Raw genomic sequence first — 26,346 nt, forward strand, 5'->3', positions numbered from 1 at the left:
TTGGGTTGGACAATTGGCGTTGGGTCATTTTGAAATGGATGGACAGCTCAAAAGCACAGTCTCAATTTGGAGTTTGAGCTGGGTGGCATTGCATGGTGACACGCTGCAACGGTGCATTTAATGTGAGGGAAAACAACGAGCTACTATCAAACAGGTAGCGTCATGAATACCACAAACATGTTGGTTGACATAATGATAGATGCCTTATAATACAGATTCTTGTCTATAGTATCCTTACACAGATGTGATATAATTTTACATCTTTCCTCGTCTCTTAGTGCCCAATCTTCATGGCTCTAGCTGTGTCAATTGCGTGTCTTCTTGACTTGAGCATCTCCAATCTGCTTTATACTTTCTACAAAATGCCATCCCACATGAAGACTCCTCATTGAGCAGTACTTCAGGATCAAAGCTCTCAAAGCTCTCAAACAATGCCCCAAGAATTGAGCCCAATCCGCACCCCATTCCCCAAGAGGGTGCATCGATTTTCCGACCTATCCACAACCTCAAATTTACATTCCCTTCAAGTAATTACCCTCCTTAATCTTCGCGCGACGCTCCTTCCTCATCGCCTTTACCAAATCTCCTCGTTGTTCTAATGCGACTTCGCCTTCACTAGACAAATCGACTGATTGTTGCTGCAGAGGAACCTTTACTTCGAGCAGAGAGGTGTCGCCTGAGAGAAGCGCGCGTTCTTCTGCCTTTCTGCGGGCTTTGGCAGCAGCACGACGAAGTTTTTTAGATTTTGCTAGAGAAGATGTTAGTCAATTCGAGATGCAATTGGGGAAGAGGGAAAGGAAAGGTGGATGAATAGGAATATAGGAATAAAATGGATAGAATAGAAAACATACAAAATTCATCGCCTCCCGCTGCGGCACCCCCATCCGTAGCTTTCTTCTCGTCTAAACAGTGCCATAACCATTCTGGATACTCTTCTTCTTTTAAAGCAACGGGATCGTCTCTTCCTTTGAGGAAATTGAGACCTTGGAGTATGGTGCCCGCGGGGATGCTGGATGTAGGTAAGGGGGTTGATTTTTTGGTTGGCGAAGGATGGGAGGAGATTCCTTGGGCGGCGGGGGAGGGGGAGAGAGGTGTTGAGAAGGGTTGGGCTGCGCCGGTGGAGGTTGCGGCTGGAGGGCCGGCGGTGCGAGGTGAGGAGGGGGTGGATGTTGGGGGTGTGGAGGAGAGGAAGGCTGTGTGCGAGAAGAGACGGGTTTGTTGGGTGAGAGGAAGGGACCGACGGGTCAGACAGCGTGAACAAATCATTTTGAGGGAGGATTGGCTGTGTAGGTGAGATATGGTGGGTTAGTTTCTTGTGCTGGTGTATATGGAGATTTATTTTTTTGGGATAGCTACGGGTACCTGGGTGGACCGGGTGTGCTGCTGATATCAAATTCTTTGGTGGGGTGTCCGGTGCTGGGTGGGTATGTAATGGAAATGGATTATCTATTTTGCTGTGTCCATGATTCGGATTGAGAATCACATGGTGAATTGTTTATGTAGACAATTGAATACTTTCTTAACTATTACTCTGATAAATTCCGAGGTAAGTAAGACGAGATATGAGATTTTCAAAGGCCCATACTGTGTCAAAATTCATCTTGGCTATGTCATTCTTAAACATCAAAATCACAAGTTTAGAAATAGACTGGTTGTACAATGTTTCATATTTACAGTCCCATTAGTAGACCTTTCTCAGGTCTCTATTTTTGGGTCAAATGCTCTGAAGCTTCCTGGGTTTTGGTATACCTTCAGTGTTTGATTCCAGATCTCCTGCCTGCCTTAAGCCGCACTGAACTCATTCAAGCGTAACCCTCACCCAGCACGATACCTCTCTCGCCCTGTTCTCGCCGCTTACTCCCCTCCCCTCCCCTAGTAAAGCCCTCATAATACGTTCATTAAGCCTTGTTGAAGTGGTTTTGTTGCTCGAACAGGTAACCTTTAATCTTGGACTCCTTCAATAACTCGAAATAACGATCTGAGAGAAAGGATTAGCCCCAAGATCTATGAAAAGGTCCTCCTGGGAAACCAGTTGTTTCTGCAAAATTGAAGGAACTAAATCCCCTTCAAAGAAATCCGTAGACTATTCCAATAGAATAGTATTAGTCCTCACCTCTTAATGCACCACATTTTTCCAAATGGTTAACCCCCTCCTTGTAATAACATTTTCCCAATTCCTCTCTGACCAGACGCGCCATCATGCTCTTAACCCATTGTTCTCTAATAATCGCATCTTGTGCTTGCTTCAATCGTGCTGTATCATCATAATCGACACCATCGAAAGTTGGAGGAACAGTAGGTTTCTTCGCGAGGAATGCGGCAGATTCGGGAGTTGGTGCCATTGTACAGAATTTGAATTATAGGTATGAGGAGGGTTGAAGGATCAATGGGTATATGGTCGATCGAGTAATGTGGATCCAACGGTAGAGTTGAGGTGGTCGACGTCTTTCACAAATGCGTTTGTAATGAAGCTATTTTGATTGTTTGAGCTCAACGATGAAAGTCACGATTTATTATGGGTCGGGTGAAATTTAGTGAATGGGCAAGACATGAGCAAGACTTGCCGAACCTGCTTCGACTCCTTCACGGTATGAAATGCTTAACTAATCACTCGAGCTGATAGACCCACTCCCTCGAGACCCTGAATCCACTCTCCAGATAAAAACCTTTTATCACTCTAGCGCAATTGAAAAAAAATTCTCGATAAGAGCTTTTCTTCAAACCTACTTAAACTTTTCACTCTCCCAAGTTTTCAGTTTTTCTCCTTCAATCATACATCCTTTTCAACTCAATACTTGTATCGATTCATCAGTTTTTTGATTAAAAGATATCAATTTCTTCATATTCTTCTTCAAAAACACTCAATTACTTCATCTTCTTCAAGAAGTAAATCATACATAATGGCTAAGACCAAGGATACCAAGGTTGCTAAGGCTTCCAAGAAGACTGAGGTCAGACTACCACTCTCAACTGTCAAGAATGCGGCAGTTGTTAAACCATCTCAATCAACAAAAGCTAAATCTAAACAGACCGCAAAGGCTACTGCCACCAAGGCCGCTAAGCCAGCCCCAAAGCCAGTCAAGAAGGCTGCCACCCCATCCTCCGACAGCGAATCTGGTTCCGACTCGGATTCTTCTGAATCTGAGGAGGAGAAGCCAGCGCCAAAGGCCACCAAGGCTAAGGCTAACGGAAAGGCTGCTAAGGTCGAGAAGAAAGAGGTAGAATCATCCTCCTCTGACTCCTCATCTTCGTCTGAATCCGAAGATGATTCCTCATCATCTGAATCCGAAACTGACTCTAAACCCGCCGCAAAGACTGCCAAGAAGGCTGCTGCTTCTGAGAGCGAAGATAGTGACGACTCAAGCGACTCCGAATCCGAGGAGGAGGCTAAGCCAGTTGTTGCTGCTGCCAAGAAGGTTCAAAAGGTTGTCGATGCCGGTAAGGCAAAGGTCAACGGTGCTGCTAAGGTCGTCGCTAAGGCTACTGTAAGTAATATCAATCCTTCCCACAATCCTATCATAACTTGAACTGCATACTAATATCTTTATAGGAGGACTCTGATGACTCCGATAGCTCTGATGACTCCGAGGAAGAAGAGAAGAAGGAATCTGGATCTGGCTCCGACTCTTCTGATTCCGACAGCGAGTCTGCCAGCGAGGCTGAGGCCGAAGCACCATCCAAGAAGCGTAAGGCCGAGGATGAGCCAGAGGCTTCCACCAAGAAGTCCAAGACTGAGGAGACTGTTGAGGATAACGGAAGCAAGAACTTGTTCGTTGGTAACTTGAGCTGGAACATTGATGATGAGTGGCTCTACCGCGAGTTCGAGGAGTTCGGTGAGATCAGTGGTGCTCGTGTCATCAGTGACAAGGCTACTGGACGCTCCAAGGGTTTCGGATACGTTGAGTTCGTCAAGTCAAGTGATGCTGCTGCCGCTCTTGCTGCCAAGAAGGGTGCTCTCATTGATGGTCGTGAGGCCAACGTTGACTTCTCCACTCCCCGTGACACCACCGCACCAAGAGAGCGTGCTAACAACCGTGCTGCTCAATTCGGTGATGCCAAGAACCCACCTTCCGACACCCTCTTCCTCGGTAACCTTTCCTTCGATGCTGATGAGAACGTTGTTGGTGAGGCTTTCGGTGAGCACGGCACTGTTGTCAACGTCAGACTTCCAACTGACCAGTAAGTTAATCCTCGTCCCATACTCATCTACACAAACTAACAATCACTAGGGAAACTGGCAACCCCAAGGGTTTCGGATATGTTACCTTCGGTTCCGTTGAGGATGCTACTGCCGCTTACGATGCTATGATGGGTGCCGATATTGCTGGTCGTCCAGTCAGACTTGACTATGCTACTCCCCGTCCAGAGCGCAGTGAGGGTGGTGGCTTCGGTGGCCGTGGTGGTGGACGTGGTGGCGGTGGCCGTGGTGGCGGACGTGGTGGTGGACGTGGTGGCTTCGGTGACCGTGGAGGACGTGGTGGTGCTCGTGGTGGTGCCCGTGGAGGTCGTGGAGGCAGCACTAACCGTGGGGGCTTCGGTGACTTCAAGGGAAAGAAGATGTCTTTCGAATAAGCTGATGATATCATATGAGGGTTACCATTGTCTGTCCGTACTTCGTCACATGTTGAGTATTCTTCTCGAAGATACTTTCATGTTGATATGTGGGTCGTTGGCTTTGTGGGTTGTGGGCTCTTGACTCTACTCCTTATGGAGAATGTGGCTATTGAGACATATCTTCTGCTTTCTCTGGATCATTTCATTGGAAGAGAAGTTTACAACTTGTGGGCTTGATTTACGTGGTCGTCGGCTTGTGGCTGTCCCTTTCGGCTTTTTGATTGGTTCATTGGGGCGTTTAGGTAAAAACATTGTGGTCTATGGCTTTGAACATATTAAGAGGCTGGGTATGATCCTTTCTTGTATCTTTGGATACCTTGAGAGGGGACCGCACCTCATGTGGCTTTCCGAGGGCATAATGTAAAAATTCTTTCTTTGGTTGGGTGGAATGGTTTATGACAAATATTACCCGGTTCTTTGCGAAATGTCTCGCTAGACCAACTGTATTATATGGTGAGTATTTTGCAACTAGTATCCTCCCTTGCTGTTGCTGTCTTATTTTACAACTCAAATACAATAATACTTTACAATACCTTTTCTTCATCTTGGTCTGTGAAACGTGAACTGTGAATGTATTTCAACCATTCCCAAAGCTTTGGGTGTATTTAATGATCCAACAGAATTCCGTTGATGTTCTATTGGGCATCTACGATTGGCCGATGGTCGGTTGATCAATAGTACAAGTAGATCAAAATCTAGATTCTCAAATGTCATCGGAATATCATTTTTTCATCTTTTAGCTCTTCTATAATCACTTTAGGTTTCTATAGCTACTCCTATCTCCTTTCCCCTCTCCCTCTTCTCGCCCTCCTCTTCCTCGCTTCTCCCTCCTTTTTCCTTACGTTTACTTCTTTCTCTCTTTATATTTTTCAATCCTTGAAAATGAATAATGGTATATAGCAATTCTGTTGTTTTTAACTTCAATAATTGAGGTCAGGAAGTCGATTTAGGATTTAGGATAGACAGAATTCAAACCTTTGAAGTCATCTATTGGGGAGTTTTCTTGCTCATGTTGGAATTTTGTTGGTTGGAATTTGAGAGAGATAAGGAGGGGGGAAGAGGGGGAGAAGGGGAGAAGAAGAAATGTTTGGAGTCTTTTTGAGGGTTTTTGAGGTTTCTTGGGCGACATGGCTACCTACTTGTCTATTCAATGATCATAGGTGGTAGACAAAATTCTCAGAACACCTGATTATCAAAATTGTTGATTCTAATTTTTCATATTTGATATTTTTGTTTTTGCCTTTGTTTAGAGGAACCTATCAAGGCCAGTCAGTCTTTTTGGAAGGCTTGGTCAGAAGTTTACCAAATGTTTTCATTGATGTCAATACAAATTCAATCTTGTATATTTTTCATTTGAAATCAAAGTTTCTTATTAATTACGAATTTTGAAAGATACATCAGATTTCCAAAAATCTTGTTTGCATAGGTGTGATTGAGATTTCATATTTGGAAATTGGAAAGTCATCACACGCTTTACCTGGCCCTTGAGTATCTGTCAACTGCACAGTCTATTTTATGCAAGTTAAAATGTAGACTGCGATTATTGAAGTCAAGTATTACAAATGTGTTGAGATTTATTATTTAGTAGGCAGGTAGGTGCATTTGATTGGCAGATGAGTTCTTCTACCTAACTATTGGTACGTATCATTGATCAGTCGCAAACACACCTTCCTGTTTTATTCTCAATTTGAGGAAGCCTCTTTTCTATTACTGAACACAGACTCTAATATCCAGATATCAACGAGTACATCTCAACAAACAACGATAAAGCATACCATGGTTGAGAATTCAGCCTGAATCTAGTAAGTCTTTACAGCCTCACTCTGCATCTGCTTATACTAATAGAGGTACAGATTTCCTCTCAACAACAATAAATTGTTACACAATCGAAAACTCAGCCTGAATGTAGTATATCTTCACAGCCTCACTCTGCATATGCTTATATTGGCAGGGCGCAAGGTTTCTCCTTCTTGGAAGAGCTGGTTTGATAGCAGTGTATGCCGCTTCCTGTGGATGATTGGATTCTTCAATCTCATACCAATGGGAAACCTGGTTGATGTGTCTGCTTACCCCACTACGATGGTAAGGTGTATGATAAGGCGTATGTGTCGCAGGACTCAGCCATGATGAATGAGTATAATAGAGGTACATGGCATTTTGAGAATCCAAAACGATTTCTATCTTGAATCGTATTCATTTTTAATATAAAGTGCCTGCAATAGTGGCGATGGGAGAAAGTGTATGCCTTTGGAGCTGCTGTTGGTGCAGCGATTATACCGGTACTGGAATGACAACAGAAATTATCAGCTGTCCTGGATGCGCTCATGTTCGATGTAACGACTGCCCTGTTCAGTTGGTCAAAAGGCGTTCATCACATTCGACCTCAAATACCAGGTCTACGAGGGCCACAGGATCTAGAGCCCGGGAGAGTGGCAGTAGCAGAGGAAGGGAAAGCGGGAACGGAGATGAAGGAGGTCAAATTCCGCAGTCAGATGCCGTACTAGAGTCTACGATCGATTCAACCATCAACGCGGCATTGTTGCAGGACGCTCAGATATCTGTTTCGGCTGAGTTAAATCTGGACTCAATCCCTCAAGATACCGACGCATCTAAGCCGCAAGAGGGGAAAGTTAAAGAATTCGATACTGATCATTATAACTTGAACATGGTTGATACTACCAAGAAAAGCGCTAAGAGTTCCAATGCGGAAGAAAGGGGGTTCAAAGGAAGTGGCATTTCCAGTCTTAAACGAGAGTCCTCGGATTTACAAGATCCTCTGAATTCGCAAATCCCTTTTGCTGTACCAAAATTCTCGGAGTTTGCACTTGACCGCTTCATTAAGAACCCCACTTCCTATTCTGAAGATATTGCCCTTCTTGAACACAGAATCATCCAGCTAGGACAAAACACCTTCGAGAACATAGAAGAAGATGGCGAGACCAAGCGATACATATTATCGTTACGAAAGTTGGGTATTGGAACGGAACCATCCACGCCCCTTAGCCCACCCTTTGATCAACAGCTCAGAATAAACGATTACATCCAGTTTCAAGCTTCGATAAGTACAGAGACGTTATCCTCAATACTGAAAGGAACGCAATTGCTACAGCACGAAGGAATTTGTAACAGCTCCACGTATAGTATTATCGTGGCAGATATTGACCGTCCGAAAGTTCTGAATGTTCGACCGGTTAGTATTCCCAGCTTATCTCTAATCCTCGAACTTCTCCGTGAGGTGCAAGAATTCATCCAGCAAGAAGACAACCAGCAACGAGACTTGGTTTTAGAGGATGTAGCGGAGATATTAATGCACATTGTTGTGAGTCTTGGCCTAGGTATCCCTCAAACCGTTTTAGCTGTGGGTGAGCACAATCGAGAACGACAACAGGATATCTGCCATTTAATGAGCTCCATTCTAAGCGTTCTGCATGTCGTTTTACTTTCATTCGTCAGGTCACATCTGGATAATTCTGGGTACACGCCGAGCGGGTCATTGAGTGATGGGTTACACATCGAGTGTCCTGGAGGTACATTGTTCTTGGCAGCCCGGCGATTGAAGTGCCTGAATGGTTTCCTCAAGCAGCCAGTTTGGGCATTGAACTTTATTCCCACAAACTCGAAGTTGTCAAAGGTTGAATGCGATGGGTTTTATCTCTCTTCATCTATAGATCATCTTGCGGAGCTATGGGGTCCCCTGAGAGTTAATCGTACCGAGGTATTGACTGCCTCGTCGATTGAGACTCATGGCGGTAGACTCCTAAGTGCCGAACATGACATATCTTCGGTTCAACCACTAGAATCAGAGTTGCTCTGTCATTGGTCTAGTTGGATGGAGACGAACTCACTCGAAAACAAAACTCCCATTGACACAGCCAAACTCCTCTTGATTGGCGTAAGAACCATACCACAAGCTTCCCAAGAACTTCAGAGATTACCCAGATTCCATAAGATTGATCTGTGTAATTGTCCTGACCAATATATCTCTCAGCCTCGCCACCGCGCATTCGAGCTTGGTACGCGCCCTCCCAATTGGAAAATGAAAGAAAGAACCGCACAGGCCTCCGGTGGTCAATATTTGACAATTACCTTAGGAGCCACATACAAGTTTGATGCAGGCTGGACTTTGAAAGACGTGATACTCGAAGACTGGGTCAATGCTGGCAAAACGGATGCATCGCACACACCTAATCCATATTTAATGGATTGTCTTGCTGTATTGGATTTCAGTTGCTGTTCTGGTCATGCTCGAAGGATTAGCTTGTGGGCACTGCTCAAAGATCTTGTTACTAGAGGTTATCTCTATCAGAAATTCGATAATCAAATAGAGAATTCTGGGGACATTGTGAGGTTGCTTGATGGATTAATTTCCGTTGATTCGTTATCCTCAATTTGGACAACAATACCGGCCACCCAGAGGAAGCTTCTGATATTCAGCTTCAAAGAGATATTGAAAATACTAAAATTCACAGGGATTGGAGACGACAAAAAGTTACAAGCATGGGATATTACTTATTTCAATCGTAATGATGGCAGGAAACTTGCTCCTCGGTGGTCATCTTTTGTCAAGGATGATAGCAACTCTGCTACGTTCGCCGTCATCACAAGCAATTGCGTAAGATACAGTCAGAGTAATGATCAAGCCCTGACAGATACCGTTCTTCAAACCCAACTGTGCATCACAGCAGCACAGAAAATAAATAGGGGACTCGCGGCTTCCAAAAAAGATGCAGAAACGCAAGATACTCAGTCAAGCTCGTCGGCTACTTTCTCATCCAGATGGGCCGTTAATCGGTCTCGAGTGATGGATGTTCAATCTCGTCAATCGGCAGATAGATATCAAACCATGAATACGGACTCCCGGCAACCACCTCCTGCGGACCAATGTGATACAGAAAAGAGATTACTAGAGCGTATAAGAAATAACCAGAAAGGAAGACAGATAGGATCTGATGCGGCATCACAATCATCTCTTACTGGAAATGATCCACCCTTGTTAGCTTCCCAATATCCATCCAACAATCTATCTCCATCCCGAAAACGTCTAAAGACCGAAGCCTACAGTATTACACCCTCAGCTATAACGCATCCCCCCATACTCCATATCCGCAACAGTTTGGGCCGAAGAGTCGGAAATTTGTCCTTAGAGCCAGCAACCCCTATTGATCTCACCTTTCTCACCGACGAAACCACTCTGCAAGCCAAATGGGAAGAGGTTTCCCGAATGAATCTAGCTGAGAATTTCAGAAAAAAAGAAGCGCAGCTGGATAAAAGTATAAGCAGCTGGGTGCGGAAATCGAATGGATTCATTCCGAGCCTAATAGGACGTCTTGCTCCTGTGGAAGGAGATTTGAGTCCGCTTGATGTGGTTGAATATATACGACCAGGAAGTTTGACGGCATACCAGAAGCTGGTTAATGTTTATATTCATTAGTGTTTACTATATGGAGATTCTTTGAGAGATTCGGACGATTCATAAATTGAAGTATAGATTTTTCGTTACGATAATAATAGTATTCATTACTAGGCGATCTTTAAACATGCATGCGATTCTATCGTTCAGTGTTTAAACCTCAAATGACGCTCTCGAGCACCCATCATTTTCTCAGGTCTGCACTCCAATTTGATGCTTCTCCTGGTTGTGATATTTTCAAAGGTCGATTCGAAAATAGGAGGATGACTACTGAGTGCCGGATACCGGGAAAACATCGGTTATGTACCCCACAAAGTCCAGAAGTCTTGATGTCAGTTGTAGGGCTGGAATTTCAGTCATCGTTACAACCAACTATCCTGATTTTCAATTCAAGGGTCCGATTTATACCTTTTCCATCTTACATCTCATCCACTCGAAGGAGCTCTTGTGCAGAACAAGAGCATGGAAGCCATCATGTCTTCAAGGCTACGATCCAGATTATCTCGAATACTAGGTTCGGATAAAGAAGAAGGCACTATGTATGAAAAGATCAACGATGCCGAGAAGGAAATCCAATCAGATCGCAATGACGAAACGAAGAAGAACACACACCAATCTTCAAGAAAACGTAATAGATCCGTCGACAGTCTAGAGAGAAGAAGAAGCTGTCTCCTCAATCTAATGAGGCATAATCCGAGAAATGATAATCTTCCAGCCTACTCCTTCACTCAGACTTCATGTCCGAGTTCGAGTTCGAGACTTCCTGATCAATAAAAAACAACCATTAAGGGAAAATAAATTGAGAATGATTGGCCTCCTCCTTATGATTTACCTGAGAATATGAGTTCGGCATCTCGTTGCCAATATATCAGAGGCTTAATTGAGAGAAGAAAAGCCGAAATCCGAACTTTGGAACAACAATTAGAGGGAGAAACTGGAAAATCAGGATCCTCATCCACGGATACAACTTTGCGGATTGGAGAATCTTCGTCTCTGCATCTAACTTTGCAGGGAGAAGCGGCACTGGAAAAAACGGGGGAGGAAGGAATTCCAAGTACAGATTTATCTTCTCGGACAAAAGGAACAATGCAAGATATAGAATGCTATATTCAACTCTGCAATAAAAAACGGGATACAATTGCTAGAAATACAAAGCTGTTGCAAGAATTCAAAAACAAGACAAATTTGGAAAAGGAGAAGGAGCGTGAAGGATTGGCTCTTTGACATAATTTGAGTGTAGGAGGAGATACCTTGATCTACTGGTGTTGCCAGAGAAATAGAGACTTGAAACTCGGAGTACATAAGCAACATCTCTTTATTATAATGTTTTCCTAAAAGATACTCGTCAGTCAAGTTTCACATCTGTCTGACAATGCATAGACAATGGCGGGTTTGAAATTCGCTAAGAGATCGAAATGTTGAGTCACTACCTCTTTGGACTTACTATCGAATGATGTCTCATTCCACTGTCAATACGACTTGGCAATAGTTCTTCTAAATGATTATAGATCTTCACGACGTTCGTGAGATGCTCTTGCTTCCTTCGTCATAATTGTTTAGTTGGTAGAGATGGCTCTCCAGGATATAATTCCATGCTCCAGGAATTGCATTAAAGTAACACCTCTACCGACCTTCGCTACAGGTCTATATAGATTGAATCGAAAAATTTCAAAGAGAATGACAACTCTACATACGATTGAATGCGACAGTTTGCTTTGCGGTGGAAAAAACTAAAGATGCAAGTTGAATATTCACACTTGATAATTGAATCAACGACATGGCGATATTTTTGTCATCCTAAATTCTCGACTCGTTAAGAACAATCCATAAAAGATCTGGAATGACCAATCGATTCGAAACAATCAAACCATTCGAACATCCCAAAAAGATTGAATGAACAATCCAAACTTATGGAGCAACTCAACACATGATATCATATGCAATACCCCAACACCAGCAAAATCCCCACAACCGCATGTACAGGTGCATACCCCCAATGACCTCCCTGTCCCCCTCTAATAAACACACCCATCCACAAACGCAACACCACTCCCTGCAACCACGATCCATCCTACTGTTTTGTAATTGCGATGGTAGGACGCGGCGTACATGGCGAGGCTCATGAAGATATCTCGTGCGCTGTAGATGGTCATGAGGGCTTCAATGAGGATGGTATTGGAGAGGGTTTGCGGGAAGGAAGGTGAAGGGGAAATGGATTGGTAGAGTGTGAGAACGTGGAGGAGGCGGAGCATGGCGTTGAGGCCAAAGAGGATGAAGATTGTGCCGAAGAGAGTGGGGAGGAGGTGGAGGAGGGGGGGAGGGGGAGGGACATGGCGAGTGGGTTGTTGGGGAGAGGTGGTGATTTGAGAGAGGTTGAAATTGGTTGCTTGGGAAGTGTGGGATTCCTGGATGGTGTTTAGTTATCTATGATGTTAATTCTGATGTTTAAACAGTGAAATTTGAACAATGAAGTTTTGAAGCAATAAAGCTTTCAATCGGGTATAAGGGCCAAGATGCCGCATGAGACAAAGGCATTTCCAACTATGAGGCGTATTGTAGCCTGATTAGCATCTCGAGAAATGTCCTATACCTTTGACGGATATGAAGATATATTATCTTCAGGACGACGGTTAGATTGTTGTTTCAACATACTATCTAGGTGATAGGTATTGTTGATTATGGTGGTTGGTTCCAAGCCGGCCCGAGCAATTCCACAACCCATGCAAAGCTTCTTTCTTATCTACTGGAGCGGAGATGTCCCGAATGGATTAACCATCAGCGACACCACATTGATTATACAATCCCGAATACATCAACCATTGAAATCCCATTCACCAATCCTTGGTCGTGGAAATGTATGGAAATGTATATATGACATATGGAAACTAAAGCTATAGCTCTACACCGCACCAACAATTGTCGACCTTCCATATCAAGATAGGAAAAGATGGAGAAACGTATCGCCACTTCATTTATCCATGGTACCTTACCTTCACACGATACTACAAAAGGAAGGTTGATCGTTACCAAAACCTCGCTACACGAGCCGATATGCATTTCCAATTGATAAGGTGTGGTAGGACATGGGGACATGGGGTGAATGTTACTCGTATTGCCTGTTTTGTACATGAGCTACTACCCTCGAGCTACTCTGGTGAATACAGAGCTAAAAGCTAGATTGAGTATTCAATTGGGAATAAATATGTATACCCCTCATTCCCACTTCCTCTTCGAAAGTGATAGGATTTCCTCTTCACCTCCATCAATCAATTAGCAATCATGGTGACTTCAATTGCTACGTTCGCGGCATTTCTTGCAGTCGGTTTGGTATCGAGCTCTCCTATCAAAGCTCGTACTCCATATGCTGTGAAGGAAACTCATTATCCACCACCTCAATGGCAAAGAGTGGGACCTGCTCGTTCAAACCACATGATTAATCTTCAAATTGGTTTGAAGCAAGGTCAATTCGATGAATTGGAACGTCATCTTTATGAAGGTATGAATACTTTTTTTGAAAGACAAGGGAGTAAGTAATTGAGATTGAAAATCAACTAACAAACTCATAGTCTCTGATCCTGATCACCACCGTTATGGTCAACATCTCAGTGCTGATGAGGTGAATGATCTTGTTAAGCCTTCTGATGAAACTCATAATCTCGTTCATGAATGGCTTCAAGACAACAACATTGAACCGGCCTCTCTTGAGTACAGTCCAGCTAAAGACTGGATTAAAGTTACCATCTCCATTGAGGATATTGAAACTCTTCTCGACACCGAATATTCGACATATCAACATGAAGATGGAGAATATATCGTTCGCACTCCAGAATGGTCTTTACCTCTTCATCTCCATGATCACATCGAGACCATTCAACCTACTAATTCTTTCTTCAAACCACGTCCTGTGGCAAAGACTATGAAGAAAATCAATGAAGCCGCAGAATATCAAGCATTAGAACCATCAAACTACAAACCTCCTACCGTTGGACAAACTGCGGCAGACGTATGCAATGTCTCATCCGTAACCCCACTTTGTCTCCGAACTCTTTACGGTACCGTAGACTACAAAGTTCAAGCAGCTGGCAAAAACAAGATGGCTCTTTCAAACTACCTCGGCGAATCTAACAATAGATCTGATACCAAACTCTTCCTTGAACAATACAGACCCGAGGCAGCATCAGCAGCATACAGTTTTGATGTTCAAGTCATTGCTGGGGGCAATAATGATCAAGGACAAGAGAATGCCACACAACTCGCAGCTGGCAAAGATCTTGAGGGAAATTTGGATTCGGAAACTATGTTAGGAATTGGTTATCCAACCCCACTGATTGCTTACACAACTGGAGGCTCACCTCCTTTTACCCCAGATGAGCAAACACCTACCGATACTAATGAACCTTACCTTGTATGGTTACAATATGTGCTCAGTCAAAAGAATCTTCCAGGAGTAGTTAGCAACTCGTATCAAGATACTGAACAAACTGTTCCATACTCTTACGCCGTTTCCGTCTGCAAAGGCTTCGCCCAATTGGGAGCCAGAGGTGTTTCCGTTCTTTTCGGATCTGGAGATAACGGTGTCGGAGCAGATGGTACATGTATCTCCAACGTGGACAACAGCACTACTTTCCTCGCCATGTTCCCTTCTACTTGTCCTTACGTCACATCAGTTGGTGGAACAAAATTCATCAACCCAGAAGTCGTAGCTACCGATGCCCGAAATGGATATGTCTCCGGCGGTGGATTTTCTCGCTATTTCCCTCGTCCTTCTTGGCAAGATGCGGCGGTAAAACCATATCTCGCCTCTTTGCCCAAGAATATCACAAGCTTCTTCAACGCGACCGGCCGTGCCTTCCCGGATATCGCTGCCCAAGGATACGCTTACATCACTGTTTGGAACGGTACTACTGTTCATCTCGATGGAACTTCGGCTGCTACTCCTACCGCTTCGGCAATTCTCGCCTTAATCAACGATGCGTTGATCGCAGCGGGAAAACCAACTTTGGGATGGTTAAACCCGTGGTTGTATAAAAAGGGATATAAAGCATTCACAGATGTGACGATTGGATCTGCAAGTGGATGCGGTACTAATGGATTCCCTGCAACAACTGGCTGGGACGCAGCGACCGGTTTCGGTACTCCTGTAAGTTTACGTATTTTTATTTTTATCTTTCTCTTCTGCAGGTTTGTTAGTAGAGATAGGTATGAAATTTTACTAACACAACACAACAGTATTTCCCCAAAATCAAAAACCTCGTCTTGGGCTCCGGCGGTTATGGATATAATTGACGCCGCGGTTTATGGAATCCATGGTATCATAGTTTGAGTGGAGTCACTTGGATACTTATGATTTATATTGGGATTTGATTTGATAGCATATCCAGATAGTATTCATGATAATGATGAAAAATTGAAAATATTTATAAGCTTTTGTGTGATTAAAAGACTATGATACTACGCTTGGGTAGATATCGTATCTAGTCTAGATATGTATGCTGGGAATAGAAGATTCTACAATCCACCATACTATATACACACCACCCTCAAAGATTCTCCTCCCCCTTTCCACTCTCCCTCTCCCCTACCTCCGTACCCCCCACAACAACATCCACCCACTCCCCTTCCCACCCCACCAACCCCCTCCAATCCTCCGTCCCCAACTCCTCAAACCTCCTCGTCCTGACCCTCTCCCCTCCAGTCTCCACCCCCTCCACAAAAACCACCGGTCTCCCCCTCCCCCACGGCCACCCCCACACCCCCCTCATAACCGGCGTATCAACCTCAACCCTCACCTCTCCCTGAAACGCGCCTCCCCCTCTACAAACCACCACCCCCACATCCACCCGATCCGGAATTCCCCCCTTCGTCTGCTTATTTTCCTTCAAATCCCAGTACACGGAATCCCAGGTCGAGGAATGGGGCTGTGACCAGAGATTTCCGGTGAGTGAGTAGCGATGCGAAAGCGAAAAAGAAGATTCGTGCGATAAAGAGGTGGAAGGACCGAGGGTTGTGGGGCCGAGAGGAACTTGTAGGGAGATTTCACCGGTGAGTTTGCGGGTTTGGTGGATGGTGGTGGGGAGACCGTAGATTTTGCGGGGGGCGAGGGCGGTTATTGTGGGGGTCCAGTTTTCCTGGGTTTTGGAGCTGGGGGTAGAAGGAGATGAGGAGGAGGAGTGTCTGGAGAAATCAATCTTCACACTCGCGTTTTTGAATCGAAATCCATGGTCTCCGGAACGGAAGATAAATGTAAAGAGGATGAGTGTAGCGGGCTGGGAGTGGAATGTTCCATGACACACAGTGGATACGGAACCGCGTACTCCGGCATCGGAAAGGAAACCGATGTCTTTTTGGGTGATGATCGTGGAGCGGGGGGAGGGGAGTTCGTAGCGGATGGAATAGGGAGTGTGGGATTTAGATGAGGATGCGGGGGCGTTGAGTCGGACTTCGTGTGATCCGTTATACTCCTCGATCGGGGGCTCTTCTAGGGATGGTGAGGAATAGGATATTGAAGATGCTTCTGGGATATCGATAGGGATAATTGAGATTTCTTCTTCCAGCTCGATTATTTCATCCGACGAATCCAAGGGCGCGGAATATAATTCTCCAGATGCATCTGGGATAGCGATCGGAATGAGCAATACATCGTTTTCCCCTTCCTGCTCACTAATCTCCTCTTCTGATGGTACCGAGAAAGGCACTTCAGAGGGTTGATAACTTTTCAAGAGATCTTGTGGAGAGAGATATGTGGCATGTGACTTGTCCATATTTTTCAGCTGTGTAAATAGTGAGTGGGGTGGATTTGTTTGATGACTTGTCTTTTGGGATAAAAAATAGAATAAAATATCCGAGTGGGAGAAAAATATCGAGTGTTCAATAGATACTAAGTACCTAGTATGTTATGTATCATATATGTTTTTTGTTACAAGAAGTCCATATGAAGACTGGAGAGCTGAAAAATGGTTGGAAGCAAATAATAGGAAAGATTGACGTCATGGGACATAACGCTAATGCATGAATTAATTAATATAATGGGTATTATGAATTGAAGCTATTCCCAAGTACACAAATCTCATCGCACGCAATGAAAAGACGACGTGTATTTGTTAAGCTTGGTTTCTTAATTGAAGTTCCTGATATCTATGTAGAACCCACCGAAAGTAATGTACTAGAGAAAGAGCCTAAGAAATATAGAAAGCGAGCCGATCCTATACACACCTCAACTGTTTTGCAAAAAGTTGGATCGAATTGGATATCAGAATTTTAGTCTTTAGAGGACGCCCATCGTCCATGATCAAAAGTTCCAAAATCCCAATCGGCCGATCCTTTTTTATCTCTTGCTTTGAGCACTGGTGTCGATACTCCTATTGGCATTAGATACGGTTGATAATGTGCTGTGTATTTTCCCTCTTCATCTCTCTCCGCCCACATCACCTCTGGAGAATTCCCTTTCTCCCTCACAAACGCTACAATTCCATGGGAAACTCGAAAGGAATGGAACCAATCATTATGCCAGTTGTGATATTCCATAAAGCCGCTTCCCATATGATACATTTTAAGACCGTAGAATCCGGCGATAACCTACGGGATAGTTAGTATCTGATGAAAGATGCAAAAGTAAGGAAAATATAAGAGAACTTACACTATTAACCATTTTGATTGTGTCCGGGTCTCGTGTTCGTTTTAGAGCAAACATCAGCCATTCAAGTGAACCACGGTATCCCCAACATGGGCTTATTAATGCGCATTGTACATGTACCTCAAAACTCTTAACATTTTCTGGAGTCCATGTTGGAAGCTCATCTTGACAATCAAGGTAGTCGCCTGAATCAAGAATAGCAGTTCTCTCAACACCTGCGACATAATCAATTGGAGGATGGATTGGACGTGATGGTCCCATCCATGCATCCCATTCAGCATAAAAAAGGGCGTAAGCTCGTTGACTAGCGTTCATCTCCCGATATGGCATGATAGCCAACGCCGTGGGTGTATTTATTGGGAAGAAGCTTTTGATAGTATATTTTGTATCGAGCATAATCCTTAATAACCCGACTGCTCGAGTCATCTTAGGGTCTACCTTGACTCTTCCATTCTTTCGATAATGATCGATCTCACTTTGCTCTACAATCTTCGCAGAACCCCAGCATCCGCAGCCAGTATTTTCAAGCTTATGGGAGCCAAAACAATAATCCAAGACCCTATCTAGGAATCTCTGCCCAGGCACTTCGCGATAATCCAACGTTTCAAGTTGTGTGGTATCTTCAGGACGAACGCCACAAAATTTGATCAAGCAAGCCTCTACCGTTATTTCTAGCAATGGTGCTGGCCAATAGTTCGGTTTGTCGAGATCGACCCAGATCTGACGAGGACTTAATGTAGGTTGACGATGTCGTAGCTCTTTAATGTCTTGAACAACCTTCTTGAGGTTCAGCTTGTTGATAATTAGCACCATAGACTCCATTCCTTCACCTAATTTCGAGGCTAGAAAAGTGCTATCTTTCGTATCATATCGTAGAATTTCGGTTTCCTGCCACCACCGGTTTTCTTGATTCTTCAACTGGATAGTGTCCTCCAAAGGATACCCATTTGCTACTAAACAAGCCTCCACAACTATTTCTTTCAATGGCATCAGCCCGTTTGGTTTTTTATTCAGCTCTCCCCAAATCCAACGAGAGCTCGAACCACGGTGATGGGACCATAGGTCATGGATCTCTCCAAGAACCTCTCTATCTAAATCCTCGACTCTTTTTTCAAAGTTAGGATTGGACATGAGATAAGCATACCACCCTAAATTTCCGGTTAGAAAGTCAAAATGTGTATTCATAAAATCAGACCGTGTCTTCAGTGGAATGACGGCTTACTTTTGATGAATTTATTAACAGACAGTTGCCAATTCACTCGATCCAATTCCTTTTGCCGCACCTGACTCTCACGAGCCTTGAGTTGAACTGTTTTCTCCATAGGATAATCAAACGCTACTACCAGCCAAGCTTCTACAACGACTTCTTCCAATGAATTCTGACTATCTGGCTCCTCGTTAAGCCGTCGCCAAATTTGACGAGAGCTTAATTTAGGCTGCCTCAAGCTAAGTTTGTGAATGCGTCGAAACAATAATTTGTGGTCTAAATCCTCATATGATCGTCCAGGGTTGATATGTTTAAGAAGTTGGAGAACAATATTTCCGCGTGCTGAAACCCACCGATCGATCTCCAACGCTGTATATCTGGAATCTAATTCCGTATGTTCAGCGCCGAGTTGTATCTCTTTGGAATCAGTCTGTGTATCTTTGGATTCAGGTTGTGTATCTTCAGAGTCAGACTGTGTATCTTCGGATTCAGACTGTGTATCTTTTGTAACCGGCAGTATAGGTTTGGTGCTAGTCGGTATAGTCTTAAGAAATTCCATGAGACCTTTATCATCGCTCTCTGAATATTCAGGATCGGCTTTCCTGGCCTTTATTTTGACAGTCTTCTCCTCAGGGTAGTCGAAATACGCTACCAGACAAGTTTCCACCGTAATCTCTTCCAGTGGCTTCTGACTGTCCGAATTTTTGACTATATGTTCCCAGATTTCATGGGAATCTAATGTAGGTTGTTCAGAGCGTACTTGTTCGATCTCTTTTCGGAGATCTTCGAAAGTTTCTATGTTGATAGCCATGTTTCCTTTATGAGATAAATCATCAATCGGCGAATGCAACTAAGCGGATCAGTAGTAAAGGTTGATTGCTGGTAGACGTGTTCTTGATGTGAAGATGTTAATGAGAAGAGAGGTTTAAGCACGAATTGAAGGTATCTATGAGTATGAAGACCATGAATATGAGGGAAGGTCTCAATATGGTAGCCATAGTGATGTAACACGACTGCGTATCCGAGGAAAGTGCGATGAAAAATTTGATATTTCGGTACTTGCAACTAAACAAGAATGGCCTGGAATGGATTTAGAGCCGTAAACCCGCTTGGATAGAACACATCTGTATAGCCTTATCTTGTACTTAGTACCTATCTATTACATTTCAAAAGCTCTCGAGATATTGCCCTGTGTAGATATGAGATCGAGCAGGTCTTCGATCCCATTGAAGTATTGATACTTAGTCGAATGAAAGAGTCGTGGGCGACTTCCTCATCAGGAGTGCGAATTTTAAAAAAAGGGAGGACCAATCGAGCGGGTCAAAAGTGATCAAGATGGACATCTACCTCCAAACATCAACTATAATCATGAGAAGCTTAACTCTCTCACCAAATACGTGCCATTCTTGGTGGGATTATAAGAACATGGAGAAGCACAAGGGAGACTTCAAAGGAACAATGTGTATATTCTATCACACTTGCGACGAGATGGTCTGATAAGTTGCTATTATTACAAGAAAGACATTACAGAAAGATTGAGCAGGTATTGGCAAATAACGTCCAGATTCGCCACCGCGATAAAAGTCGTTTGTGGTTGTATATACTCTTGAATCTTATTATTTGTGGCTGGGAGAGTTGCTTTGATGCCAAGATATATGTAGCTCACGGCCTGCGAAGCTAGCGGCCGTTGCAGAATCTTGACCTCCGAGCTTCAATGAACATCAATTGTGTACCTTCGTTCCTACAACAACCTAGCAACGACCTCATCAAGTCCGATATATTTTCCTATGGAAGGAAAACATATTCAGCTCATATTATCTGGCCTTTTGCACACTCAAATAATGGACTCATACCTCGGTATTGGCAGAATGGGTGAGCAGATAAAGCTCGTTACTTATCTCACCACAAATCAGACCATTTGTTGCAGGTAAGTAGAGGCGCAAAGAAACAGGTGAGGACTATAGAAAACGGAAAGCACATGTTTATGCTCAAGATATAAGAACAAAGCTATTTCACTCTCAAGAATGCTAAACCATAGTCAAATCTTCTTCCTGCATTTACCAAACCACAATTGAAGCATCAGCGACGACGACTATCATCACCGCAATCAACCCAAACATTGAAAAGCCATATACCATCCTACAAACTACGAAGAAAGCTCAAAATGATATTATTTGAAACAGATACCTCAGTTTTTGAACTGTTGTGGGATCTCGCCCTCGCATTCTTTATTGTTCGCATCGCATTTATATATTTTATCCTCACATATTCATCGTCTCTCTTCGCATCGTTCATTACCCTGAATCGAGTCATACCATATAATCATCTCACAGCTCCAGCTAGAGAACTTGTCGCCTTTCCAATATATATTCTTACAGTGGCATTGTGGGCGAGGACTGTGATTGTATATTATGAAATACCACGCGTGCCAGGATTTAGGATCGCGGTTGGTTTGGTCGCTGGATTCTTTATGGTGACTGCAGAATTAGTGGGCGGTTTCGTGTTATGGGAACACGGATACACGGAATGGATTTGGGAGACGAATATACTTAGCGCGGGGTTAGGGATATTGTCATTGATACTATTCGAGGGATGCCATGGGCATTGATGCTGCTTGAAAGGAGTGAGATGAACGAGACCACTCATGGGCATGAAGAAAAGCCAATTATAAGTGCTGTGTAAGTGACCTTCCTTCAAACTTTGGAATCGAGTCTGTGAATAGTGGCTAACTATCAAAAGGCCAATGATTGAAAAGACGGAGAAAATCAATATCGAAGATAAAAAGAAGAATTGAGTTCGAGGGATATAGCTATATGTTGGAACACCCCGATGGGAGCAAGACGTTCCATATTAGCTTTAACTTAGTGAAGATTATCCCAAGTTGGGCCTGGATTCCGTCTACGCAATCGTTTACAGCATGCCTCAAAGCAAAATCGCTTATCGTCTTTGTGCGAAATACAAGGTACTAATTTCCGAGTCGTGTTCGAATGATGTGGTGGAAGTATCCCATGAAATTTCAGCATTATTACGTCCCTGCTTCTTTGGACGACGAAGTTTCCCCTATCAGGATCATCACTGTTGTCATGTCTGGCCACAAATCCGTCGTCAAATGACTCGAAGATGATTGTATCATTGCATGGGTTTATTCATTACGTCGCCTCGGAGAGTAAGAACCCTTGAGACTTGAGCTACCTCGGTTTCTGACTTGGTGAAAATGGGCCCCTGAGACGTCGATCTCACTTCTACTCGATCCTCCATTTCTCGTCTAATGGCAAACTGTATCTGTTATCTATGTTCTGGATTACGCAGTATACATTTCTTGCAGCACACAGTAAGGAGAAGATCTTCTATATAATGTCTCGGCTTTAGGTGATGTCGGTGTGGCCGGAAAAGAGGGGCACCCCCACCAACATCATAGAATCTTCCACAACACCTGTTCTTCGATGCTATATTACGATATCAATTTGGTATATGATCTGATAAGATTGGAATTCTCGGTTAAGTCTCGACTTGCATATATTTCCATCCAAATTTCAAAGGAGGATGTTAATTTGTTGATTATTTGTTTAATTACTTTTTTTATTAAAAAAAATCGATTTTGGTGTCCCATGTATTTCGTCCACATCGTCCACACCGAGGTGATGTGCTTGCGAGAGGATACTAAGTGTCCATTGCTTCAAGTATCCCTGCAATATCTCTTTCAGTTTAAACGTGACGGTGTCGATGATCTTCAATTGAAAACTTAAGTTGGTTCGGCTCGAGTTCGGTCCCATAAGTTATGCTTTGAAATGATGATGATCATAATTCATTGAAGTGGATATCCCCGCATTGCACATCGATAATTTTTGTGTACATTCTTGACGCGACGGGTTGTTATTTGGAGCTTGATCGTCTCTTCTGTGATATCGGATATATGAATAATATGTTAAAGACCGTATACTTCTTACCAAATACAGTGTATAATGGCGTCCTTCAATCGGATACTAACATAGATAGCATATCCCAGGTGCAATTTGCAATTTTTCAACATCGAATATTTGGGATTAGCCGAGAACACGTAAATTTGCTGTTTGAAAAGTTTGAAAAGTCTGAATGAAGAATTTATATATATTTTTTGCATTAAATGGATGCTTCTTATAAACTAGTGAACTTTTGAGTTCAACAATGCCGGATGAGTTTTATATGCATCATTTATTCCCGTCTCTTCATCGCAAGCACAGGTGCGGTATATACGTGCCTTGCCTTAAAATAATAATAAATCAACGCTACAGATAACGTGGCTACAAACATCACACTCGACCAATTCATATTTTGGGCGGTGACGGGTGTTTGGAGAGGCCAAAACGAGAAGAACGTAATTGGTGCTAAGAAACACAAAGAAGCAATGTTGATAGCCATGCCGTATTTGCCGAGAGTCCATCGATGTGGAGGAAGGGGACCTTGTAAACGGCGCCAGACCAAACAGCTGATTGTGATGAAGTAAGAACACAGAATTGAAACACCGCCAAGAGAATTGATTGCGTTGAGGGCAACGGATGATCCAAGGTTGATGAGTGAGAGTAGGGATGAGACGGCGATTGACACGCAGACACTGCGAAGTGGAATGTTCCAACCGGGCGACACTTTGGACAACCAAACAGAACCTGGTAATCCTCCGTCTCGAGCAAATGACCAAATCTGGCGTGAGGCGGCAGCCACTTCACTAATACAGCAAGATAGTAGGAGGATAACTACAACCATACACATAACATTTGTGGCGGCGTAGCTTTGCGTTGCATTGAAGAATACTTGCATGAAAGGCTGGCCAGTCACAGTTTCAAGAACGGCGTCGAGATCCCCAAGGGTGAAGATCAAAGTCACTGCCATGAGGAATCCCATAGTAGCGTTGGGTCCTACTGACCACATGATGGCTCTCGGAACTACCCAGGATGCGTCTTGAATCTCCTCGGCTACACACATAGCATGTTAGTATTCTATCTAGATGACGGCTATCAATGGTGGAAACTTACATAAATGCACAGAGCAGTCATAACCAATCAACACACTCATCGGACTGACCAGTCCGATCATGGCTGCCAATCCCTTGGAAGACCATCCGCCATCGTTGGTAAAGTTCAAAAGAACAGTATTTGGATCGCCACGAGGTCCCATGACCCATAACGGAATGATAATAACAAAGAAGCCGATCAAGTGAAGAATTAAGACGATACCCTCGATCAGTGGTAGACGTTCAGCCAAGGATGTATTAAACACAACGGAAAACGTTACAACTCCGATGGCGAGTAAAGTCGCGTGGAACGGCTCATAGACATAGTCGACTTTATTGAGGGCAATGAGACCTTGAAGGATTCCACCGATCATAAAGCAGACACCTGCAAGATATACTTGCCATCCAATAGCAGAAAGCCAGCCCACGATATAACTGAGCAGCCTCTGTATTCTTGGAGGGGCAAATTCTGAAACCCAATGGTATTGTCCACCTGCAGTTGGCGATCTATAATTCCGACACGTTAGTTATCAAAACGAGAATGAGCTGAATTCAGATTTAAGATATGATGGCACGCACATTGAAGCCATTTCAGCAATACTAGCATATACCAAGGACATGCCACAAGCAGCAACAATGAACCCCCAAAACAGATCGGCCGTCCCTCCATCAATCATGACGAATGTGAAGAGGGGAAGTAAAAGTTCCCAAGACGCCATAGCTGTACTGGCAAATCCCAGCATCGTTATAAATTTAAAGTTTCGCTACATGGAATACAGTTAGTCATTTTTCGTTCTATCTCATCGATAATGGCAGAGCCTACACGTAGAACCTGCTTCTTTCCTAACACCGCCATGTCTTGTTGATCGGCTCTCGTTCCACGCCATTTCTTTGCGACCTGTCCTGGAAGCTCATCTTCGAAATCCTCCTTCTCAACGTCTTGACTGTTCGAAACAGCGCCACCTGACTCTCGACTTGCAAATATCACTTCTCCGTCTTTCTGAATCTCTGGGGTCATGGTGACTAACGAGGAAAATTTGAGAGCGGCTATGTCGACAATGAGATGGAAAGCTGAAACCCGAGAATACGCACAGTATGAAGAAATTGGAGTCGCAAAGATATGGTTCCAAGACAAGAGAACGAACTTTTGCACAATGGATATCAAGATAAGATCAATGCATGATGCAAGGTAGATGCAAACTACGATCAATCCAGCATTGCATTACCCACTCTATTGTGCCCTGAAATCATTCCAAATTCATTCTTGCCGACGAGCCGTACCGTGTACTATTACTTCATATAAAACCAAGTCCAGACCTATAAAGCTATCGTTTCAAACTCTCCCCATGTTCTTTTCTCGTCTTCATCCGAATTACGCATGCCGTCGAAAAACTTAAATATATGAAGTCAGCGGACGATTTACAGCCTTAACCCAATAACAACACTCTAACGACATCTATCCAATAAATCATGCAAGTTCAACAGCTCATATTGATTTATTCAAAGCATTTGTATTAGCTAATTCAAGGGTTGGTGAATCCTTCTGTTTTCACACCAATTGGGTGATATAAGCAACGCCACAACGTTAAGGGGCGGGCCATCCCACCGATTTAGAGGAATGTCCGTGTTTATTTGGGAAGGTGGGGATCCAGGGATATGAGGTTCCCACTGCCGCATGGAAGAAAGATTGACGGGCCCGTATGAGTGGAGAAACGTACGCGATTGCCGTTTTTTGATACTCGTATGATTTAGGCGATACGGATAGGAAATCTCGCATCTCAGGCTTACTCTTTTGCTATCTACAGTGTAGTGAAGGAGATTCTGTTTTCGATTAATCTTCGATAGATTAAGCATGCTTGCAGCAAAAGTTTCGGTCGATGCCCTGTTTTCAGAGTCAGACCACCCAAGGTGTTGGAGATGGGGAAAGCCCTGGCACAATAACATATTGATCTGCACAGTACACCTCGCTTAATTGCAAAGAACAATTGTTAGGATGAACGCGCAAATCTTATTCATTCAAGAATTTTACCAGGAAAGCTTCTGATCAGTGGCCACCATAACGAACGAAGCAGAAACGTTTATTTGAGCCTTTCAGGGACTATTGCTTAGCAAAGCACTCTCATGGTTCTCCATATCGATCCCTGCGCGATCGATATTTGAGGATTGACCAACTATTACGTGTACTTATACAATATTTTGAATTGGTGTTTTCATACCAACCGAGGCAAAAAATATACGATAACTTATTCACACTCCGTGCGTAGTTATAATAAATGTCTCAATATTTTTTTGCCTTCATTTCAAAATATCGAATCGCAAGCGAGAGAATTAGGATTACGGCATTACGGAATTGCGGGATTACGGGATTCGCTTGTTTTTAGGAATAATTCTATGCTTTTATATGGTTATACCGTGTAAGTGGTATAAAACGTTATATCAAAATTATACCTACCTATGTGTTTTGGATGAATAGACTCATCTAAAGGTACAAAAGT

General features: G+C 43.5%; 10 protein-coding genes across 10 annotated transcripts; 5 read left to right on the plus strand and 5 right to left on the minus strand.

Moving 5' to 3' along the window:
• Nucleotides 1-512: 512 nt before the first annotated feature.
• Nucleotides 513-1,266, minus strand: Bfra_012067 (putative ribosomal protein subunit l37 protein; the record flags this gene model as incomplete). The annotated part of the gene is made up of 2 exons (XM_037342388.1): nt 513-748; nt 852-1,266. 2 exons carry the CDS (start codon nt 1,264-1,266, stop codon nt 513-515), a joined length of 651 nt encoding a protein of 216 aa, XP_037187685.1.
• Nucleotides 1,267-1,898: 632 nt separating this feature from the next.
• On the minus strand, nt 1,899-2,342 carry Bfra_012068 (putative nadh-ubiquinone oxidoreductase 12 kda subunit protein; the record flags this gene model as incomplete). Its single annotated transcript, XM_037342389.1, has 2 exons — nt 1,899-1,978; nt 2,114-2,342. 2 exons carry the CDS (start codon nt 2,340-2,342, stop codon nt 1,899-1,901), a joined length of 309 nt encoding a protein of 102 aa, XP_037187686.1.
• A 558-nt stretch (nt 2,343-2,900) lies between these two features.
• Nucleotides 2,901-5,118, plus strand: Bfra_012069 (putative 28 kda ribonucleoprotein; the record flags this gene model as incomplete). The annotated part of the gene is made up of 3 exons (XM_037342390.1): nt 2,901-3,485; nt 3,551-4,179; nt 4,230-5,118. 3 exons carry the CDS (start codon nt 2,901-2,903, stop codon nt 4,570-4,572), a joined length of 1,557 nt encoding a protein of 518 aa, XP_037187687.1. The 3' UTR covers nt 4,573-5,118.
• Nucleotides 5,119-6,740: 1,622 nt separating this feature from the next.
• Bfra_012070 (putative transcription factor cys6 protein) lies at nt 6,741-10,045 on the plus strand (the record flags this gene model as incomplete). The annotated part of the gene is made up of 2 exons (XM_037342391.1): nt 6,741-6,759; nt 6,837-10,045. The coding sequence occupies 2 exons, from the start codon at nt 6,741-6,743 to the stop codon at nt 10,043-10,045; spliced, it is 3,228 nt and encodes a 1,075-aa protein (XP_037187688.1).
• A 280-nt stretch (nt 10,046-10,325) lies between these two features.
• Nucleotides 10,326-10,798, plus strand: Bfra_012071 (putative transcription factor bzip protein; the record flags this gene model as incomplete). The annotated part of the gene is made up of 2 exons (XM_037342392.1): nt 10,326-10,362; nt 10,419-10,798. The coding sequence occupies 2 exons, from the start codon at nt 10,326-10,328 to the stop codon at nt 10,796-10,798; spliced, it is 417 nt and encodes a 138-aa protein (XP_037187689.1).
• Nucleotides 10,799-10,864: 66 nt separating this feature from the next.
• On the plus strand, nt 10,865-11,248 carry Bfra_012072 (putative transcription factor bzip protein; the record flags this gene model as incomplete). The annotated part of the gene is made up of 1 exon (XM_037342393.1): nt 10,865-11,248. The coding sequence occupies one exon, from the start codon at nt 10,865-10,867 to the stop codon at nt 11,246-11,248; it is 384 nt and encodes a 127-aa protein (XP_037187690.1).
• A 2,055-nt stretch (nt 11,249-13,303) lies between these two features.
• Bfra_012073 (putative tripeptidyl peptidase protein) lies at nt 13,304-15,310 on the plus strand (the record flags this gene model as incomplete). The annotated part of the gene is made up of 3 exons (XM_037342394.1): nt 13,304-13,520; nt 13,591-15,164; nt 15,254-15,310. 3 exons carry the CDS (start codon nt 13,304-13,306, stop codon nt 15,308-15,310), a joined length of 1,848 nt encoding a protein of 615 aa, XP_037187691.1.
• A 254-nt stretch (nt 15,311-15,564) lies between these two features.
• Nucleotides 15,565-16,785, minus strand: Bfra_012074 (uncharacterized protein; the record flags this gene model as incomplete). The annotated part of the gene is made up of 1 exon (XM_037342395.1): nt 15,565-16,785. One exon carries the CDS (start codon nt 16,783-16,785, stop codon nt 15,565-15,567), a length of 1,221 nt encoding a protein of 406 aa, XP_037187692.1.
• A 496-nt stretch (nt 16,786-17,281) lies between these two features.
• Bfra_012075 (uncharacterized protein) lies at nt 17,282-19,675 on the minus strand (the record flags this gene model as incomplete). The annotated part of the gene is made up of 3 exons (XM_037342396.1): nt 17,282-17,599; nt 17,661-18,805; nt 18,880-19,675. The coding sequence occupies 3 exons, from the start codon at nt 19,673-19,675 to the stop codon at nt 17,282-17,284; spliced, it is 2,259 nt and encodes a 752-aa protein (XP_037187693.1).
• Nucleotides 19,676-23,055: 3,380 nt separating this feature from the next.
• On the minus strand, nt 23,056-24,869 carry Bfra_012076 (putative amino acid transporter protein; the record flags this gene model as incomplete). The annotated part of the gene is made up of 4 exons (XM_037342397.1): nt 23,056-23,813; nt 23,874-24,358; nt 24,431-24,615; nt 24,675-24,869. The coding sequence occupies 4 exons, from the start codon at nt 24,867-24,869 to the stop codon at nt 23,056-23,058; spliced, it is 1,623 nt and encodes a 540-aa protein (XP_037187694.1).
• Between the last annotated feature and the right edge of the window lie 1,477 nt (nt 24,870-26,346).

Source organism: Botrytis fragariae (genome assembly GCF_013461495.1).
Source record: "Botrytis fragariae strain BVB16 chromosome Unknown tig00000260, whole genome shotgun sequence".
Taxonomy (NCBI): Eukaryota; Fungi; Ascomycota; class Leotiomycetes; order Helotiales; family Sclerotiniaceae; genus Botrytis; species Botrytis fragariae.